The sequence below is a fragment of the Oncorhynchus nerka genome, linkage group LG7 (genome assembly GCF_034236695.1).
Source record: "Oncorhynchus nerka isolate Pitt River linkage group LG7, Oner_Uvic_2.0, whole genome shotgun sequence".
NCBI lineage: Eukaryota > Metazoa > Chordata > Actinopteri > Salmoniformes > Salmonidae > Oncorhynchus > Oncorhynchus nerka.
The window spans coordinates 59,420,044-59,442,307 of NC_088402.1; the positions used below are offsets into that span (position 1 = coordinate 59,420,044).

At 40.1% G+C, this 22,264-nt stretch overlaps 1 protein-coding gene across 1 annotated transcript; it reads left to right on the top strand.

The window, feature by feature from the left end:
- Nucleotides 1–441: 441 nt before the first annotated feature.
- On the top strand, nucleotides 442–22,207 carry LOC115132074 (mitochondrial carrier homolog 1-like). Its single transcript, XM_029664305.2, has 12 exons — nucleotides 442–707; nucleotides 2,497–2,581; nucleotides 2,672–2,778; nucleotides 3,035–3,112; nucleotides 3,561–3,618; nucleotides 5,067–5,118; nucleotides 6,440–6,499; nucleotides 6,813–6,906; nucleotides 8,772–8,819; nucleotides 9,030–9,097; nucleotides 19,989–20,064; nucleotides 20,189–22,207. The coding sequence occupies exons 1-12, from the start codon at nucleotides 546–548 to the stop codon at nucleotides 20,261–20,263; spliced, it is 963 nt and encodes a 320-aa protein (XP_029520165.1). The 5' UTR covers nucleotides 442–545; the 3' UTR covers nucleotides 20,264–22,207.
- The last annotated feature ends 57 nt before the right edge of the window (nucleotides 22,208–22,264 follow it).

Below are 22,264 nucleotides of genomic sequence, written 5' to 3' on the forward strand. Positions count from 1 at the left end.
AGTCCTACAGTTTTTCCAAGGTGCAGGACGGTTTTTAATTATATATTGATCTCTTTTTCCATAAGTCAGATCACAACAAATGGTATATGGCTGAGGAACGCTCAACTGCATTCTCTTATATCGAGGTGGAGTTAAGTTTTGATAACTAACTGGTCGTGGTATTTGCTAGCGCCAAAATTGATTTTTTCTTTTAAATCTTATTTTAAGGTTAGGTTAAGGTAGATAGGGTTAGCAGTGTGGTTAGGTAAAAAAAAACTGATTTTATGACTTTATGGCGGTGCCAGCTACTGTCCAGTCTGCAGCGCTTCCTCATGAGTCATCGCAATAAATGCCAACCTGCGTATTGCACTGTCAATTGTCTTTGACAAACACTGCCATCTGCTGGATAGAAAAGTGCATGCAGCTCATTCCCTCTCCACATGGATGAAAAGTAGTCCCGCCTCCTGTGTTTTGGTGCGCCGAGGAATCACGTGACATGTCTATATTCTTGTTTTGATCATCTCATTTCCTACACAGTCTCCGAAATTCTCAATACCGCCGTAAAAATGGTGACACCGGAGAACTTGTCCGGCGAGACAGGTGCTCAAAGGGAGCCCAAATTTGACCGGGATGCGTCCACGACCGCCGTGGACACAGCAATCGTGCTTCTCGGAGCCGGGGTGACAGCGATCACACACCCGCTGCTGTACGTCAAACTGCTAATTCAGGTAGCTAGCTAAACTTGCAAACTCAATTTATCTAACTAAATCCACATACTTCGTTTGAGTTATGAATTATTTAGCTAGCAAGCGCGAAAGCTATCACTTTGAAGTGCCACCTCATTGGGGCGTTTGAGTTTGCTTGACGCCGGTGTTGTCCCGAAAATCCTCTCCCCCTCCGTTGTCAGTTTAGCATACATTTCACTGATCTTAGTAGCAGAAAGCATTTGTCTGCAGTTTTTGGTTTTGCTATTTGTTTATGTGGCGGTTCTAGCTTGTATGTCGCCCTGAGCGAACCCCCCTCTGTCCCATATCTTATTCGACTAGTATTTTTGAAAGTGTAAGGAAAAGAATTCAGCCAATAGTTGTTCTGAAATTTTACTCCCCCTTCTATGTTTAATATAACACACATACATTACTTATTAATTTCGGTTGTTTGTTCTATAGAAAGTATTTGACTCTGTATGCCACAGAAAGTATTGGACACTAGCCACAAAATTAAGAAAATTAGAAGGGGATTCTGGCAGGGGGGAAATTTTCGGCATAACACCGGCTAGCTGGGTGTCATAGGGCATCATCTCTCCTTTTGCCTAACCTCAAATAAACCACAATGCTCTCTCACATAAGTAAGTGTGTCTGGGGAAGACATAAAGCAATATTTTCATATATTATTTACATTAAATGTTAATGTAAATCATCATCCCTTCAAGTTCCTGTCACAATTAGATTTATTTGTTATTGTTTGTTTATTGGTATACACAAAATAAAATGAAAAAACGAAAAAGCTATGCTAAAATACCCTGCCTGGCGACCTGCCCTCTTTTCATAACTGTACTTGTCAAGATGCCACCCTTTCTTCTAACTGCAAGTGCATGCCAAGGTCCTAACACTACAACTAGCTATACAAACAAACATATAAACGCAACAATTGCAAAGATTTTACTGAGCTACAGTTCATATAAGGAAATCAGTCAATTGAAATCAATTCATTAAGCCCTAATCCATGGATTTCACATACCGTAGAAAACAATTGGGGCGTGGATCAGAAATCTAGTCATTATCTGGTGTGACCACAATTTGCCTCATGCAGCGTGACACATCTCATTTGCATAGAATTGATCAGGCTGTTGATTGTGGAATGTTGTCCCAATCCTCTTCAATGGCTGTGAAGTTGCTGGATAGTGGTGGAAACTGGAACACGCTGTCATAAACATAGATCCAGAGCATCCCAAACATGTCTGGTGAGTATGCAGGCCATGGAAGAACTGGAACATTTTCAGCTTCCAGGAATTGTGTCCAGATTCTTGCAACATGGGGCTGTGCATTATCATGCTGAAACATGAGGTGATGGCGGCAGATGAATGGCACGACAATGGGCCTCAGGATCTCGTCGCGATATCGCTGTGCATTCAAATTGTCATTGATAAAATGCTATTTTGTTTTTTGGTCTGTAGTTTATGCCTGTTTATGCCATAATCCCACCGCCACCATGGGGCACTCTGTTCACAATGTTGACATGAGCAAAATGCTCACCCACACAATGCCATACATATGGTATCTGGTTGTGAAGCCAGTTGGATGTACTGCCCCCCCAAAAAAAAATACACCCTTGCCTTTCGTGAACTAACACTCGCACTTTACTTTTTTCCTTCTTACTAGCACTGACTTTGCTGATGTACTTACTATGACTGAGATACTGTATGTGGTTGTCCCACCAACCTATCTTAAGATGAATGCACTAACTGTAAGTCACTCTGGATAAGAGCGTCTGCTAAAAATGACTAAAATGTAAATGTAGATTGGACATGAGCCCCTCACCCCAACTGTCGGAAGCACCATGTTTGGGAGGAAAGTGTTGTACCTCCCTGGATTCTTCTCCTATGGTGAGTGGGTCTTAATGGCTTATCATCCTAATTCCTCACCCTGAATGGGGAAGAAGAGGTGACAGGAATGTGATGTCTATCTGTCCACAGCACAGCACATCATAAGGGTGGATGGAAAGAGGGGACTCTTCCGAGGTCTGTCCCCTCGTATTATGTCCAGTGCCATCTCTACCATGGTCCGGAGTAAAGTCAAACAGGTGAAGGAATCCTAGACCCAGAGGAGAGGTAGTTCATACTCAGTAGTAACATATTACAACTGCTCTCAATCGGTCTTTGAAATGCGCCACAAAAGCTTATAATCCAACCAATCATTGGCGCTTGCTAACGTACAGTCAGAGTATCCTTATCAAATGAGAGAGACAGATGTAATTAAATAATACCTTTGTGACAGAATGCTGGAAGTACTTAATTTATGTAATTATTGAAGGCCTGACATGTTTTTTTTCTCTCCAGACCATTCCAGCAGAGGAGGTAGAGAATGTATCTGACAGAGATGACTTGAACACCTCCATCAGGAAAGTGGTCAAAGAGGTGAGAGGTCAAAGTGCAATAGGGCACATAAAATGAATGTATCAAATGTCAGGTGGGTCTATGTAAAGCCATTTGAGTTTAGTAAATTGTGAGGAATAGTTTTGTGAATCATTCTTTTGTGAATCATATCATTCTCCCTTTCCTAAACATTCTTTAAGTATTATGATTACGATAACTGTGTGTGTGTATATATTCCTATTTAAATAAACTCATAAATAAAATAACTTGAATGGCCAGCATACCTGTAACAAGTAATTAACAAATCCACTCTTACGTTTTAGTTGATAAAGTATAACATTATGTTGAGAAATTCTTAATTTGCTGGTCTTATCTTTGTGTTTGCACTAGCTTCCAGTATAGCCTACATTGGTGATTTCTGAACGGATTAGATGTAGCAGTTTTGCATAACTATGCCCGCTGCACTGTTTGATTTCCTCTTTCTCTCAAGACCTCACATGAGATGGTCATCCAGTGCCTGTCCAGGATAGCCACTCATCCCTTCCATGGTAAGTCCTAAGGCTATTGCTGTTTTTGTCTGTTTATTTTCTCTGTTTGCAAGGAGTTCATAGCTTTGTATTTTAGTGGACACTGCAGATTGGCCTTATTTATTTGTTAGCTCTAAGGTTTAGTTTCCTTGTGATGTTCTGCAGATCCAGTCACTAGTGAAAGCCTACACACCCCTTGCAAAGTCTTCACATTTTGCTGCCTTAAAATTTGATCTAAAAAGGAGTATATTTGTTTTTTTCCTCCTACTGATCTACACAACCTACTCCACATTTTCAAAGTGAAAGAAAAATGTCTAAATTTTGAATTTGATAATAATAATTTTAAAAAATGTGTATATATATATTTGTCTTGATTGTGTATGTCTTCACACCCAGAGTTAACACTTTGTGGAAGCACCTTTGGCAGACATTACAGCTGTGAATAAGATTTTACCAACTTTGCACAACTCTTGCACAGCTCAAGATGAGTAAATTTGGTTGGGAATCATTGATGGACAGCAATATTCAAATATTGTCTCTGATTTTCAAGCAAATATAAGTAATGATTGATACTGGACCACTCAATACCTCTTGGAGAGCCTTTCTAGTGTGTCTTTGGCGTTAACATTTGTGTAACTGTCTAGCTGAAAAATGAAACTATTGTAGGTTAGGTTTTCAGAAGATTGAAGTGGGTTTTCCTCTAATCTTTTACATGGGCTTTGCTCCTTTTATATTTATTTTGATCCTGATAAACTCCTAAGTCCATGCAGGTGACAAGAATACCCATAACTTGATGCTGCCATCACAATATTTTAAAATACAAAGGATCAACAACATTGCATTCACGCCACATTACTGGCCTGTATGACAAAGTGAAAAGATGAAAGCCTGTGTTAAAGAAATCCACTCCAAATCATCCATTCAGTTTTTTAAAATTAATTAATTTTTTATTTAACCTTTACTCAACAAGACCGTTAAAGCCAGAGTCAGTAAGTCTCAATTACATCATTTGTGATTATGAAATATTAAACATTAGGGGCGACAAAACAAACCCAGGCAAGACGTCATAACGTGCTCTATCTGAAAGTTCTCAAGCGGCCGCTGGGCCAGCTACCCTTTGATCGGTCAGTATCAGACAACTGGTGTTCTCGTTTGCTTGTAGCCTACAAAAGTTGTATTTTTCAGCGGGACAATTACACAAATGTTAATGTCAAAGACACACCAGAATGGCTTTCCAATAGGTGTTGAGTGTTCCTGAATGGTCCAGTCCACCCCCAAAACCAAATTTACTGAGCTTGAGCAATTTTTACAAAAACAATGGATATACTGTACACTACCGGTCAAAATCAAATGTTTTTTTGTTTAATTTTAAGGCAGCAAAATGGGAAGACTGTGTAAGGGGTGTGTAGACTTTCACTAGGCACTGTAACAATGTTTGCTCCCCTGATGTTCAGTTGTCCTGTTTTTAGTGATCTCAGTGCGCTGCATGGCCCAGTTTGTGGGGAGAGAGATCAAGTACAGGTAAGGTGTGACACATGCAGCATACCTCAGATTTTGTATGCAAATTTACAAAAAGAGTAGTTGACTCATACAGGGAGGAGGTGAGGGCTCTGGGAGTGTGGTGCCTGGAAAACAGCCTCTCACTCAAAGTCAACAAAACAAAGGAGATGATCGTGGACTTCAGGAAACAGCAGAGGGTGCACTCCCCCTATCTACATCGGCGGGACCGCGGTGGACAAGGTGGAAAGCTTCAAGTTCCTTGGGGTACACATCACTGACAAACTGAAATGGACCACCCACACAGACAGTGTGGTGAAGAAGGCACATCAGAGCCTCTTCAACCTCAGGAGACTAAAGAAATTGGGCTTGTCACCTAAAACCCTCAAACTTTTACAGATGCACAATTGAAAGCATCCTGTTGGGCTGTATCACCGCCTGGTACGGCAACTGCATCAACCGCAAGGCTCTCCAGAGGGTGGTGCGGTCTGCCCAATGCATTACCAGGGGCAAACTACCTGCCCTGCAGGACACCTACAGCACCCGATGTCACAGGAAGGCCAAACAGATCAAAGACATCAACCATCCGAGCCACTGCAAGGCTGGGACCGAGAGACTTAAAAACAGCATCTATCTCAAGGCATCAGACTGTTAAACAGCCATCACTAGCACATTAGAGGCTGCTGCCTATAGGCATAGACTAGAAATCACTTGCCACTTCAAGGAATGGAACACTAGTCACTTTAATAATGTTTACATATCTGGCATTACTCATCTCATATGTATATACTGTATTCTATACTATTCTACGGTATCTCATTCACTTAATGTTTACGTATCTTGCATTACTCATCTCATATGTATATATTGTTTTCTATACTATTCTACTGTATCTTAGTCCGTTCTGCTCTGACATTGCTCGTCCATATGTATATAGTCTTAATTCATTCCTACTAGCTGTGTGTATTGCGTATATGTAGTGTAATTTTGGGGGGGGATATTACTGCACTGTCAGAGCTTGAAGTACAAGAATTTCACTACACCCGCAATAACATCTGGTAATCACGTGTATGTGACCAATAAAATTTGAATTGATTTGACTTACCTGAATTCATCAAACATTTGGGAAGAATGTCATTACTGCAACTTAATGATTCTACTAACATGGTGCAATGCAGAATGTTTACTTATTATGCAAAAATGCTATATTAGAGGTCTACGTAGGTTGAAGTGGTAGAATTGATAGCTTAGTTGCATTAGAGGCACTCAAGAGGTTTTAAACACGTACATTATTAACACTTGGCTGAAACTTCGTCTTTATTTCCTCTGGGATTGACTCTGGAAGGGGGTTGTTCAGCTGCATAGCCAACATCTTCAAGGAGGAGGGCGTTGGGGGATTCTTTGCGTAAGTCATGCTTTTTCATACCACTTCGTAAAGTAATTTCATTTCTTAGCAGTTAGACAAGTCGGAGAAGTGAGACACATTTACTCTTTGGAAATAACCATCATTCTCACTGACTACATGACCGCAATGTTTATGTGGGTGTCCTAGTTTGTGTAGCACTATAGGTTGAAGGACATCATTATCCTTTATGTATACTACCTCAGCAAACCAAATTCAAATCATGGTATGACTCAATATTACTGGTTCAAACCCTTTGAAATGGTTTTGGCCTGTACTATATTTATGGCCTTGTCTATTATTGGTTTGTTTGCAGGGGGGTTGTGCCCCATGTCCTGGGTGAGGTCATCTTCCTGTGGTGTTGTAACCTCCTGGCCCACTTCATCAACACCTACGCAGTGGACAACAATGTAAGCACAGTACAGACACCTCTAAGCACTGGTCTAAGATCAACTGTCACTAAAATAACCTCGGTTGTAAACCCCTGTGAGAAATTGTTGAAATTGTAGATACTTGACGAGGCCATAAGGGTAGGAAGAATACAATAACCTACTTGTCTTGTTACCCACTCTTGAATAACATGAAGAGAATTCTTAAAACATATTCTACTTCATCCTTTGTCCAGTAACGGACATGAGTTTCCATCCGATGCAATCAGGGGTTGGAACCAAATGTGTTTTATAAGCTTTTTATTCTGAACAGAAACGTTTGTTTTTTTCCGTTCCACTTTTCAACCAAACAAAATACAGTTCTGAACAGGTTCGAACCAAAGAAAAGTACTGGTTTATATCATTCCTTTCTGTAGCTCTTTAACCTGTGAAGTCAACAGTTTTTAGCTCATTAAATTACTTCACCAATCAGTGTGGATAGAGCAGGAAACTAGTTGTTTACATGCGTGATGGACAGACAAGTGTAGCATATGGCGCAAGATGCGACTGAAATTTTTGCCGGTGGTGAGAGATTGTTGATGAGGAGGCTTGACATGTTGTTATGCCATGCAATATCGGAATTAGGTACCCAGAATTATACCTAGGAGGAGCGGCTTCAATTAAGTAACTTTTATTGTAACTTGCTAGCTCACGCTTGCAAGCTAGCTAAAAAGCTTGTGTGTATGCACAGTGGCACCAGAATTAAAAACCCGTCCTACCCTTTTGTAGTTAATAAATCCAACGTGAAACTTTAATCCATTCATCTCAAACTAATAAAAAAATAATCTCCCTATCTTCTGAATCGCACTCGTAACGTCAGTATAGTAGCCTATGCTTCGGATGTGGGAGGGACCGGTAGCCTAAACACGCGCCCACACACACAGGCAAAGATTTTCAACTGGCACTGGAATATGTTTCTGAGTGACAGAATAAGGGCTTTGCATAGGCGCTTTGTGTTTTTTTGTGGGACTATAAAAACATTTGTCTGAAACGTAAAATAACGTTATTAACTGGTTCTCGTGCTTTTAAAATAAAGTTTATGTTCCGGAATAGTATGGATCACTTTCGTTCCGTTTCTATTCATTAAAAAAATGATGTTTTCTTTCGGGTTCTGTTCCTGAATCGGTTCCATCCCCTGTCTGGATGCAATGTATTCTTTCTACTTTTTAATGATCTCAAATGGATAGGAATAGTCAAATATCATCATCATGCTATTCTGTTTAAAGTGAATGTGCACAGAGGGTGATGGTCCAGGGTTCAAGGCCTTCCTTGAATCTGTCTGCGGCAGGGTCTGGTAATCCAGTGACAATGGGGTACAGAGTAGGGGTTGATACCTTTCAGCTGAACACTGGGCTGGAGGGTCTGATCAATCCAGCAATGACTGGGTAGCCAGTTGACATCTGGCCCGCTCAATACTGGTTCAAGATCTAATAGCTCAGGGCAGATGCCCCAGAGTCCTGGGATGATAGAAGAGATCATGACGTCATGTGTTGGAATACAGTATGTTCATGACGGAGCACAGTAGAAAACCAACATGATGAAGCTAAATTGGAACATTTTCTGTCCACAAAACTCCCCTTGCAAAAGGTGACGACAAGAGTATGGAGTATAGTATAGTAATATTATGAACTCTAGTGAGTGTATCGCATGAAATACATTTTCACTGAGTTTAAATCCTCTTAAATAATCACAGCTTGCTCATGGACACCGTAAAATAAACAAGATACATTTTCACTAGAAATGTGAATAATACCGTATTTGTTTTGCATATTTCCGAGCCGTTTTGTGCGCAGAAAATGCCTAACACCATTATTTTATAAATGCTTCCCGCTCACACCTTTTTGCAGTTCAGCCAAGCCCCAGCAGTGAGAAGCTACACTAAGTTTGTGATGGGGGTAAGTTCAGCTGCACAACCTCTGCATGTCATTGTACTATATCTTTCTGAATGAACTGTGGCGGTGGGGCTATTTTGAGTATCTGTTTCCCTTGTTTATCACAGTTCTAAAAGCCTCCTTGTTTTACAATGCTAATCAGATGGTGTTGCACCTATGACAGTTGTGTTCACCTTGTTGTCCCATGTTTGATCTCCCTACCTCTGTCTTCAGATTGCAGTGAGTGTGTTGACATACCCATTTATGCTGGTGGCAGACCTGATGGCAGTGAACAACTGTGGGTAAGTGATTAGTAAGGCTGGGAATCACACCTCAGTTTTTCTGTCTGTTTAAAAAAAGTTGAAACGTTTTTAACTCAAGATGACCTGAGCACTCACAATAAAGTGCAAAAACGTGCACGCTTCTCATTGAAAGAATAGAGCTTTGATTGTCTGCTTAAAATATTCTGTTGGTAGGTATAATGAAGATCAAAATGCTGCTGCTCTTGTTGAAAAGATTGGGCTGAAATGTTGATTTGGGGTGTTTATGGTCATCAAGATTAGTTGTAATGAAGCACAGTTGAGATCAAAATGATGCTCCTGTTGGGAAGTGCTTGCGATCTCATCGAAGAGAGAACTTTGTCTGGCTCTGTAAAGCCTCTTCTTCCTTTTGTTTAGTTTACTTATGTGAATTCTCAATTTACTCTGTTTGACAGTCTGCTGTGTTATCAGACTTCTTTGCTATTCCCTTTGCCTTATTCCTCTCAGCAATTCATCATCTATCAATGGGGATTTGGCAGTTCTAACATTATGTTTCTTGATGGGCGCAGTTTCATACATGATACAGACTAACAAATATTTTCTCACATCTTCAACATAGAAGTCATTGCAAAACCTCTTGTATGATTGCTTATACACAATTTTAGGCCGTCTTTGGAGCTTTGTTTTTTCTAGATATGACTGTTATACTATGATCACTACATTGAATGGGTGTAGATACTGTTTTAGAACAGATTTCAGAAGCATTAGTAAAGATGTAATCAATACACGTGGGTGATTTTGTTCCTGTTCTGTTTGTAAATACCTTGATAGGTTGACTGATAACCTGAACCAGATTGCAGTCGTCGGTTACAGTTGAAAGCTTATTTTTGAGTGGGAAGCTTGATGACAACGAGTCAATATTTAGGTCACCTAGAAAATATACCTCTGTTGATATCACATAGTGCATTCGGAAAGTATTCAGACCCCTTGACTTTTTCCACATTTTGATACATTACAGCCTTATTCTAAAATAGATTAAATTGTTTTTTTCCCCTCATCTACACTCAATACCACATAATGACAAAGCAAAAACAACTTTTTAGAAAACGCATTCAGACCATTTACTAAGTACTTTTGGTAGCGATTACAGCCTCGAGTCTTCTTGAGTATGATGCTGCAAGCTTGGCATACCTGTATTTGGGGAGTTTCTTCCATTCTTCTCTGCAAATCCTCTCAAACTCTGTCCGAAGCACTTCTGCACAGCTATTTTCAGGTCTCTCCATAGATGTTCAAGTCTGCGTTCTGGCTGGGCCACTCAAAGACACTTCATAGACTTGTCCCGAAGCCACTCCAATATTGTCTTGGCTGTGTGCTTAGGGTCGTTGTCCTGAGCGCTCTGGAGTAGGTTTACATCTGGGATCTTCTGCTCTGTTAATCTTTCCCTCAATCCTGACTAGTCTCCCAGTCCCTGCTGCTGAAAAACATCCCCATGGCATGATGCTGCCACCACCATGCTTCACCGTATGGATGGTGCCAGGTTTCCTCCAGACGTGACGCTAGGTTTTCAGGCCATAGAGTTCACTCTTGGTTTCATCAGACCAGAGAATCTTGTTTCCAGCTCTAGGAAGAGTCTTGGTGGTTCCAAACTTCTTCCATTTAAGAATAATGGAGGACACTGTGTTCTTGGGGACCTTCAATGCTGCAGACATTTTTTTGTACCCTTCCCCAGATCTGTGCCTCGAAGCAATCCTGTCTCAGACCTCTAAGGACAATTCCTTCAACCTCATGCCTTGGTTTTTGCTCTGACATGCACTGTCAACTGTGGGACCTTGTATGCCTTTCCAAATCATGTCCAATCAATTGAATTGACCACAGGTGACTCCAATCAAGTTGTAAAAACATCTCAAGGATGATCAATGGAAACAGGATGCACCTGAGCTCAATTTCGAGTCTCAAAGCAAAGGGTCTGAATACCTATGTAAATAAGGGGTTTGTGTTTTTTTTTACTTCTCTAAACCTGTTTTAACTTTGTCCCTATGGGGTATTGTGTGTAGATTGATGAGGCTGTAACGTAACAAAATGTGGAAAAAGTCAAGGAATCTGAATACTTTCCTAATGCACTGTACATTATCCAACATTTCACACATATAGTCCAAATCCTAACTATTATTGCTCTGTGGTCTATAGCAATTTCCTACGAGAATAAGCTTTAGGTGAGGCAGATGAACCTGTAGCATATTACTTCGACATAATCTGACATGAGATCCTCTCTGTCTAACAGGAATAAGACTCTGGACATGCATAGCAACACCTCCTATATTTGCATTTCTATCTTTCCTATATATTCTATAACCATATATAGCTACTAGTGCATAATCAAAGGAATTATCGAAGTGTGTTTCACAGATGGCCAGGATATGAATGTTTTCTGATGTTAGTAGGTTGTCAATTTCATGAACCTTTGTTTCTCACATGCTGACCACCATCGCTCGCAAGTTGATTTTGTTCACCCACACCAGAAGCGATCAGGACACGTAGGTTGAAATATCAAAACAAACTCTGAACCAATTATATTAATTTGGGGACAGGTCAAAAAGCATTAAACATGTATGGATATTTAGTTAGCTAGCTTGCTGTTGCTAGCAAATTTGTCCTGGTATATAATAGGGCTGGGCGGTATACCGTATTTTATGATATACCAGTATTGATACAGGGACCGGTTTGGGTTTTTACTTTATTATTTTTTATACTTTACTTTGCTACTTGAGTGATCTCTCTCCACTCTTTCTCTCGGTGCCACTTTCCAACAGACCTAGCCACGCCCCCTATCACTCAAGATGCGCATTTGATGTTCCTCACGAGACACTTGCGTTCAGTCTGCATGGTCAATGCAGCACATGCAACAATGTTGATGACAACAATGCGTTTATCACTTTGCTTCTAAATAGCACTAGCGTTCTATAATTACACTAATAGTTTGTTTCTTACATCAGCAAACAGCTAGTTTGTCTTTTCTTAGCAAGTTGCCCTAAATCTTGACGCTAATTGTTAACCGCTAATGCTAATAGCTAGCTAGCTAATACGTGTACTGAGTAAGAGCAAACGTAGCAAGCTAATACAGCCTGATAATACCAGTGATGGTGTAGACCTAAATCAGCATGTTGTTTGTGCAACTGTATCTTCTAAATCAAAGATAAATATGCAAAGCAAGAATATGTTAGCTACATGAAGTAGCTAAGAGCTTATAGGGTCCACTAGGAAACACTTATCAACACTTTAGTCCCTACCATGTCACAATAACTCCTCCCTGGCATTTCAATTCCTTGTCATCTCAAACAACACTGTATTCAAAGTGCCCACTATTATATTTTAACTATAGAATTAGAATAGTCTCTCTATTTCCATAATTCCAACAGTTTTGCTCAAATTCACAAGTGAAATCGCAATTGCAACCTTTGGTTAAAAATAAATCGTAGATTATTTGCCCATATCGTACAGCCCTACATGGCAGTGTGGAAATTATCCAATTGAGCAGTTGTGTAAAGTACTTAAATGATTTGTACTTAAAGTACTACTTAAGTCATTTTTGGGGATATCTATTTTTATTTTTGACAACTTTTACTTTACTGCATTCCTAAAAAGAATACTGTACTTTTTACTCAATACATTTTCCCTGACACCTAAAAGTAATCGTTACATTTTGAATGCTTAGCAGGACAGGAAAATGGTCCAATTAACGCACTTGTCAAGAGAACATCCCTGGTCATCTACTGCCTCTGATCTGGAGGACTCACTAAACACAAATGCTTTGTTTGTAAATTAATAGTGCTGGAGTGTGCTCCTGGCTATCCGTAAATTTAAAAAACAAGAAAATGGTGCCGTCTGTTTGGCTTAATATAAGGAATTAGAAATGATTTTTACTTTTGATACTTAAATACATTTGATCAATTACATTTACTTTTGATACGTAAGTATATTTAAAACCAAATACTTTTAGACTTTTAGTAGTATTTTACTGGGTGACTTTCACTTTTAATTGAGTAATTCTCTGTGAACGTATCTTTACTTTTACTGAAGTATGACAATTGGGTACTTTTTCGACCACTGGAATTGACTGTAGGATCACTCACTACTCATAAAGCAAATGTAGAACTTTTATTATTCAAAAACTAAAAATTAGTTTCTCGTCACCTCTCCTCCTTCCTTCTTTTTCTTCTTTGGACTTTATTTGGCGGTTGGCAACCAACTTGACAGCATTACTACAGCCGACCAGAGTGTGGACCTAAGTTCATCTTTCAGTCACCCTCAAACTGGATGGACATCAGAAATAGAGGAAGGACTAAAAACAAACAAAATATAACTATTGTAAAATAGATTGTGTCTGTAAAATGTGTATAAGATGTTTAAACTGAAGGTAGCCTAAGTGTTTATTAGTTTACTCCTCTCTAGAATTCTGAAAACATTCTGCATACGGAGATCTGATTCTCCATGCTGATGTGCGGTGGTTGAGTCGCGGCAAGGTGCTCCAGCATTTTCTTGATTTGGTGCCTGAGAGTATAGATTTTCTGGAATCGAGGAACGAGGAGTATGAACAGCTGTCAAAGGACTCATGGTTGCTTGACTTGGGGTTCCTTAAAGATTTAACAGCAAAACTGAACCAGCTCAACTGTGAGCTGAAAGGGAAATACCGAAACACCCACATGATTAGCGCAGTGAATATATTCAAGGTCAAGCTGGGTATGTGGACCTCCCAGCTAAGGAATTGGAGGCTGACACACTTCCCAAACCTTGAAAATGTGTCACAAAACATTGAAGACAAAAACGCCTTTCATCCTGAATAATTCTATGCCGATCTGAACAAGCTGGCATCAGAATTCGACTGGCGATTTCAGGAGGTAAACCAGATGGAGAAAGTTGTTGCTTTTATTTTAATCCCTTTCCTTTCATTGACATTGAAGAGCTGTCAGCTAAAATGCAGGGGTTTGCTTTACCAACGGGAGCTGACATGGAGATACTTGATTTACAAAGTGACATTGAGTTGAAAGCTAGATGGAGAGACAAGGACTTGTGAGTAGAGCGAAGTATTCACTCGTTTCATTCTGCATTCTTAAGGTGGAGATCTTCTTTGGATCCACGTACCTCTGTAAGATGGCCTTTTCAGAGATGAAAATCATCAAGTCCAAATACTGCACTCGCCTTACTACTGCACATCTAACAGATTGCATTAGACTAGCCGTCTCAGACTATGAGCCGGATTACAAAACGCTTGCAGGAAGTGTGGAGTCACAGCCATCACATTGACTGAATGAGTATTGTACATTGTTTTTCAGTGTAAATATTGAGCTCATAACAGACAGAGAGATTGTTACTGTGGGGCCTCACTTTCATATGTAGTCTATATTGAGCCTGTCAGAACAGATTTAATGTTCTTGGAACAGAGATTCAGGACTGGTGCATTACTTTCCTGTGTATAGTGCATATTGAGCCTGTCATTGAACAGTTAAAGTGTTGTAACATAGACAGAGACCTATTCTTACTATTACATTTAAATGTTTTAAACATTTTATATAAATAGTGAAAATAACAGGTCTTAGTATTGACCCCTATGGAACACCTTTATGACCTGAGTCCTGTCACTAAGATAATTGTGAAACCATGACATGGTGTTAGAGCCCAGGCCAATCAAGGACAACTTGTTCAATAAAAAAGCATGATCAACGGTATCAAACGCATTTGACAGGTCCACAAACAAGGCAGCACAATTCATTTTAGCGTCTAAACCATTGACAATATCGTTAACAACTAATGTGGTTACTGTGCCCTGGCCTAAACACATATGTATTTATATTCAAAATACCATGGTCAGATAAAGTTTAGTTGCTTATTTAGCAAAGATTCAAGAATCTTAGCTAGATATGGAAGCCTGGAGATGGGATGATAAAAAATCAAGATCACCACTATCCCCACCCTTATGTAGTGGCAGCACATATGTTGTTTTCCATACTTTAGGAATATTTCCTGATAACATTGTTAGATTTACGATATGGGTTACTGAGCCAGCAATAAGGGGGGCTGCACACTTGGGATTACCGGGCTCCAATTGGTCAGACCCTGTAGTGTTCCTGGTATCAGTAGCAAGTAAGCCATCAATTACTTATTTTTCTGTGAACTGCCAAAATGCAACTACCATCTTCGGAGTCAATCTGTAAAATTCCAGAATCAGCATTTAGGTCTAGACGCTATTTCAAAAAGATAGCCTGATTTTAAAAAATGGCAGAGTTGAAAAAAAAAAAAAAGCCATATCTCAGACTGGCCAATAAAAAGAAAAGATTAAGATGGACAAAAGATAAGATACTGGACAGAGGAACTCTGCCTAGAAGGCCAGCATCCCGGAGTCGCCTCTTCACTGTTGACGTTGAGACTGGTGTTTTGCGGGTACTATTTAATGAAGCTGCCAGTTGAGGACTTGTGAGGCGTCTGTTTCTCAAACTAGAGACTCTAATGTACTTGTCCTCTTGCTCAGTTGTGCACCGGGGCCTCCCACTCCTCTTTCTATTCTGGTTAGAGACAGTTTACACTGTTCTGTGAAGGGAGTAGTACACAGATTGTATGAGATCTTCAGTTTCTTGGCAATTTCTCGCATGGAATAGCCTTCATTTCTCAGAACAAGAATAGACTGACGAGTTTCAGAAGAAAGTTATTCTGGCCATTTTGAGCCTGTAATCAAACCCACAAATGCTGATGCTCCAGATACTCAACTAGTCTAAAGAAGGCCAGTTTTATTGCTTCTTTAATCAGCTCGACCGTTTTCAGCTGTGCTAACATAATTGCAAAAGAGTTTTCTAATGATTAATTAGCCTTTTAAAATGATAAACTTGAATGTGCTATTGGAACACAGGAGTGATGGTTGCTGATAATGGGCCTCCATACGCAGATGTAGATATTCCATGAGAAATCGTCCATTTCCAGCTATAATAGTTATTTACAACATTAACAATGTCTGTATTTCTGATCAATTTGAGGTTATTCTAATGGACCAAAAATGTGCTTTTCTTTCAAAAACAAGGACCTTTCTAAGTGACCCCAAACTTTTGACCGGTAGTGTATATCTATCTCTATAATTTGGGTATATCGGCGGGGCTGTAGTGGAGCGGGTAGAGAGTTTCAAGTTCCTTGGTGTCCACATCACCAACGAACTATCATGGTCCAAACATACCAAGACAGTCATGAAGAGGGCACAACAAAATCTTTTCCCCCTTAGGAGAAAAGATTTGGCATGGGTCCCCAGATCCTCAAAAGGTTCTACAGCTGCACCATCGAGAGCATCCTGACCGGTTGCTTCACCGCCTGGTATGGCAACTGCTCGGCATCTGACCGTAAGGCGCTACAGAGGGTAGTGCGAATGGCCCAGTACATTACTGAGGACATAAAATTGTCAGAGACTCCAGTCACTCAAGTTATAGACTGTTTTCTCTGCTACCGCATGGCAAGCGGTACCGGAGCGCCAAGTCGAGGACCAAAAGGCTCCTCAACAGCTTCTACCCTGTTGCGGATGGGTCAACTTAGCTGTGGTTTGTCACTTCTAAGCCTTAGATTTCAGTTAGCTGGTTTGTCACCTAACACCCGAACGAAACCCATATTCACCTTTGTGTATCCGAACAATACCTATTTCTATTGTGTGGAATCTTGGAGCGAAGCACATTTAAGAACAACTCAGTTACACCTAACCTATCTGGTTCTTTATATCTCAGTGTTGATACCTTTTCCTTTTTAGATATTTAGTTAAACTTATTCCTTTATGGTAGTCTTCTCTCCCCTTTCTATAAGCCTAGGGTACTTCTCACCCTATGAGCGTTCTCTTTCGTCCTTCGTCGATAGCCTATATACTTAGTCCAACTATTCTTGTACAAAATAATTATCTCCCAGTTTATTTCTTTTTAGACCAATTCCTTCTTGATTCCCCAATGGAACCTTTTTGTTTTGTTGTCATTTATTCAAGCGTTATTCAATCAATTACATCAGTTGGGCAACAAAGCTTGTCAAGCAAGTACCCTTTTAACATCAACCACAGTTTTACAGAGTAATTCCTAACTTTTGCCTATATCAGCGGTACATTGTGTCTATCAGTGCATTTTTTTATATTTACCAGAAGTCAGTCGATCCTGAGGAGGGTAGATACTGTGCCCGGAGTTGATCTGAACAGGAATTTAGAATTTGGCTGTGTTCCTAAGTTTGGAACTCTATCGCTTACACTGGACGACACTCAGTACGTAGTAGCTTTCGCTGTAGACTCATATTCAGTCGACCGGCTAGAACCGTGTATTTTTGTAGTTAACTACATCACTTTCCAGTGGATTAGTGACCGGTAGACACGTTTATCCTAACAGGTTGTAGGTATGGTACTTTGAAATGTATAGTCAGGAAAGGACTAAGGTACTTCAACGAGCGTATAAGTATAAAACGAACTACGGTTTCCAATTGGTAACAGTGGTAGTTTTAAACAAGACAAGTAGTCTATGAGTTCAGAACTCCAGGTTGTGACCCTGTTCTCTCCTTTTAGCACAGTGTATATACCCTTTCTCAGTAGTTAGACCTTGAGTACTCAGCTCTTTGTGGTCACTACTTAGGCAACTCTAACTCCCTCATCAGAGTCATCCACACTTCCTCTTCGTTAGATTGTTGTGTTTCTAACAGAGGCGTCACTAACGGAAGCGGTTTCACCAAAGCCATTTTTGGTGCTATTGCGTCAACCCCCAAGCCATAAGACTGCTGAACAATTAATAAAATCGTTACCGGACAATTTACATTGACCCCCGCCCCCCCTCTCTTTTGTACACTGCTGCTTCTCGTTGTTTATTATCTATGCGTAGTCACTTCACCCCTACCTACATGTACAAATGACCTCAACTAACCTATATCCCTGCACACTGACGCAGTACCGGTGCCCCCTGTATATAGCCTCGTTATTGTGTTACTTTTTATTTTAATGTTCTTGGTAAATATTTTCTTAACCAACAGTGCACTTCAAGAAGAGTTAAGGGCTTGTAAAGTAAGCAGTTCACAGTAAAGTCTACACTTGTATTCGGTGCATGTGACAAATGAAGTTTGATTTGATTTTAAGTTTAGTCACAATTTCTGAGCAGCCTGAATAGTTTGCCACCTTTTTGGCATCATTTATTTTAACCATACGATTTTTCAATTCCTCATCGATCCAAGGGGCTCTAACAGTGCTCACAGTTAGTTTCTTAACAGGTGCACACTTGTCAATAAATTGGCAAGAATAATTTTACAAATACTCTCAGGTGCTGCATCTGGATTCTCCTCCTTATACACATCAGACCAACATAAATGTTTTACACCTTCAACAAAAGAGTCCTGAGAAAACATTTTGTATGATCTCTTAAAAACTTTAGGCCCTGCCTTTGTTACTTTGGCTTTCCTTGTTATTGCTACACTGTTGTGGTCACCACAGCCAATGGGGAGTGATATTGCTTTGTAGCAAAGCTCTGCAGCATTTGTGAAAATATGGATATCACAGAACCAACACTATTGGTATACACTGTAGTTGGTTGAGTGATAACCTGTCATGTTACAGGCATTAGTCACAGTAAACATTTTCCTCTTGAGAGGTCACCCAGAACATATATTTCTCTGTTCGCATCAGAGACCGTATCTAACATCACACACACATTCACCAGATTTTGACAGTTTGCACTTGGTGGCCTATAGCAGCGCCCTAAAAGAAGATGCTTCAGATGAGGCAGGTGAACCTGCAGCCACAGCCCTTCTACTTCATTTGTCATGAGATCCTCTGAGCTTAAACAGGAATGTCTCTGAATATATACAGCAGCCCCTCCCCTGTTTGACATTCCTGTCTTTTCTTTAGATGTTATCCTTGTATTCTTACTGCTGTATCATCAAAGGTGCAGTCTAAATGAGTCTCAGAAATGGCTGATATATTCATATCTGAAATGAGCAAATTTCTAATCATGAACTTTGTTTCTGAAGCTACATATATTTATCTGAGAGAATGTAGAACCTTTCCTGGGTAGCTTATCTAAAACTGAACCTGTAATAATATTAAAGGTTGTGTTTCTAATTCTATTTCTGAGGGGGTATGAGGTGCTCCCCTGTCGGCATGGGGCGGTAGTGGCGGGGGGGTATGGGGTGCTCTCCTGTCGGCATGGGGCGGTTGTGGCGGGGGGATGGGGTGCTCTCCTGTCGGCATGAGGGGTAGTGGTGTGAGGGGCTGCTGTCATGTAAGCATGGGAGGTAATGGGGTGTGGCGGTGCTGTCATGTCAGCATGAGGGGTAGTGAGTGGGGGCTAATGGGGTGGGGGGTTTCTGGCCTCTCTGGCCGAGTTAGTGTCTGGGTTTTATCATATAGTTGATTGGTTGGGGTTGGTAAAACTAAACCATTGCTAGAGTGGATATATTTAGCTGAACATTTTTAAATGCAGGCAATAAGAATAATAAATTGATTAGTTATCACTGTTCAATTCCCAACTGTCTGTGTACAACATCTGTCACAAAGTGTCATAGTATTATTTGCTGGAAGACAAGATTACTGTACATCATACATCATTTGTTATTACATAGGTAATTATTCAATTCCGTTTGTAAGGGTTCCAAGCATACCCGAGTCAGTGATCTCTCACTGAAGCAAGCCCAGCTTCTTTAAGTCAAGAGCACAACAACAGTAGAAAGTACCACTGATTATGCCCTTGTTATGGTCTGTTTTCTGTACTTAACTGTACTATAGCTGGTGCCAGTTGAAAATAGTAATAAAGTTGTATCTGTCTCAACTTTCATATGAAGTCAATACATAGACTTGATGGGATATGGTTTCTATTGATTTGTTTGATGTCCATTAGATCAATCCTTTAGCTTGTGGGTTCAGCTTTTAATGGATCTCTGCCTTGTGTGTTCACAGCTTAGTGGCTGGTGTTCCCCCTAACTCTCCCATCTTCAAGTCCTGGGTGCGCTGTTGGGCTCACCTGAGCCATGAGGTACAGTCCACTTATGTGGCGCAAATGGAACCCACTGATACTGGTTGAATTTGTGTGTGAGTATATTTTTGTTTTCTCTGGTAGCGCATGTCTGAAACCTGTCTTTTTGTGCCTCACCCACCAGGGCCATCTCTTCCGAGGATCCAGCTTCTTCTTCCGCCGCGTACCTGTGAAAGCGATGGCCTTAACTGAGGAGTGATGTCATCAACCGCCGCACAACCTGTGCCACTGTTCTCCCTCCTAACTGGTACCTCAGTGAGACCAACGTACAGCCCACCAAGTCAAACCTCCCCCTCACCTTAAACACCCTGGGGGGTACAGCAGGAGCAGCAAGATATCAATGGGCTTGGTGATCTACTGATCTTTTTTTTTTTTTTGCTGAATCAAAGTTACTTACAAAAGAAGTTGTTTTGTTAATTTGGTTTTTAATCTTAAGTATTAGTGTAGCCACTCAAAAGTAAAGAGGTTGGAGAATTCATGTGAGCAAATCAAAATGCTATCCAATAGATGTCCTCTTGGTTGAATGCTGAGAGTATAATCTCCTTTTACTATCCCAGCCTAAAGTTGCACAATTATTTTATATTTTTTTATTCAAATCTATCACTTCATTTAGCCATTTATTTATTTTTATATACAGTTTAATTAAGTTCTATGTAAGCTTTGGAATTGGATAGGTGATAACGTCATCTATTGAAATATGCCAAATGTTTATTTTTCAAATGATCTTCTTCCCAGAAGCATGATAAGTGTGCTTGCATTCAAAGGGGATCCTTTGTCTCCTATCAGAAGTGCTTTAACCAAGAATTATACCTATTCAGAAACATCATAAACCCACGATAACTGGAGTACTCTCCTTTCAACCATAAGATTAATTAGACAACTGGTTTCTCGCAAATTCTTACAAATTGCAGCTCTAGTGTTCGCCTGCCATGAGGAGTATGAAACGGGAGGAATTCAGAGGGCAACCAGTGGTTTTCAGGGATGTCTAAAAACTTAGCCTGCCATGAGGAGTATGAAATGGGAGGAATTCAGAGGGCAACCAGTGGTTTTCAGGGATGTCTAAAAACTTAGCCTGCCATCCAAAAAAGGTTTTCTCTGTGGCCATATTGACAACTGTCCTTAATGTATAATATATCAAAGAAGTGATATATCTAACTGGTGCAACATTATGGGTATGTTTGTGTTACCAATGACAAAGAAATGCTAAATTATGTGATGACAATGGCTGAGCATATTATGCATATTACGATACATTTTGCAGTCAGGCTAAGGGTGTGTGCCTGATCTTTGAACCAACCATTTCTGTTTGTTCCTTTTTGACTGCAGGTGAAGATCCCAATTAACCTGATAGTTTAGTTAACCACTTGTAGTAGCATATAAATAAAAAGGAATCACCTTACCTCCTCGTTAACATTATCATATTGTGTCTCCCCCTGCCCCCATGATCAGTGTTAACCACACAATGATCTTGACCGGGTTTGGTATAGGCTGTTTTTGTCCTTATTCCAGATTTTTTATTGCTCTAATCATGTCTACTTGAAATAATGTGTGGGAAAAAAGCTTGCAGAAGAGACCTGCTTTGCCAAGTGTGTGAGTGGGTTTATGATGTGTGCATCTTTATACCATGTAATTGAGAATATGATGTCCAGTGCTGTAATCTTTCTGTAATGTTTTTTTTCTTCTCAAAATGTCATGAGCATTCACTCGTGTGTGTGTGTGTGTGTGTGTGTGTGTGTTCCAGTCAAACATTCCCTGTAAACTGTGATCTCCGAAAGAGGGAGAAGCAATGTTGCTTTGCGACCTTGCATTTCCGATGTCTATTTCCCTGAAATAATATGAAACCTGGCATTCTTGTCTATTCTACAGTATCTGTGTTTGTTTTTAACCTATCGTTTGATCTGGTTTTATATTTTTTTTAAAAGAAATTACATGGATGATGTGATGGTCTACAAGTAGTCATTTCTCTGTGACCAACTGGGCAGACACACACACATTTTTGTGCCAGGCAGCAGCTTGAATGAGAGGGTCAAAGAGTGGTAATTTCCTGTAAATGTATTAGCTGGGACAGACACATACGTTTTGTTCCCTGCATAGTTAATCATTCATCAGCTTTTCATTAAACCCATTTGTAATATAAAATCTATCTGACCAGTTAAAATCCATTGTGCATGCCAGGAGTTGTTCTACATGTCCAGTCTGC

Bases quoted from the DNA above. Each gene is read 5' to 3' on its own strand.
- LOC115132074 (XM_029664305.2), top strand. From the start codon at position 546: ATGGTGACACCGGAGAACTTGTCCGGCGAGACAGGTGCTCAAAGGGAG. The intron at 2,779-3,034 runs GTGAAGGAATCC...TTTTCTCTCCAG, and splicing joins TCCGGAGTAAAGTCAAACAG to ACCATTCCAGCAGAGGAGGT. The intron at 9,098-19,988 runs GTAAGTGATTAG...GTGTGTTCACAG, and splicing joins ATGGCAGTGAACAACTGTGG to CTTAGTGGCTGGTGTTCCCC.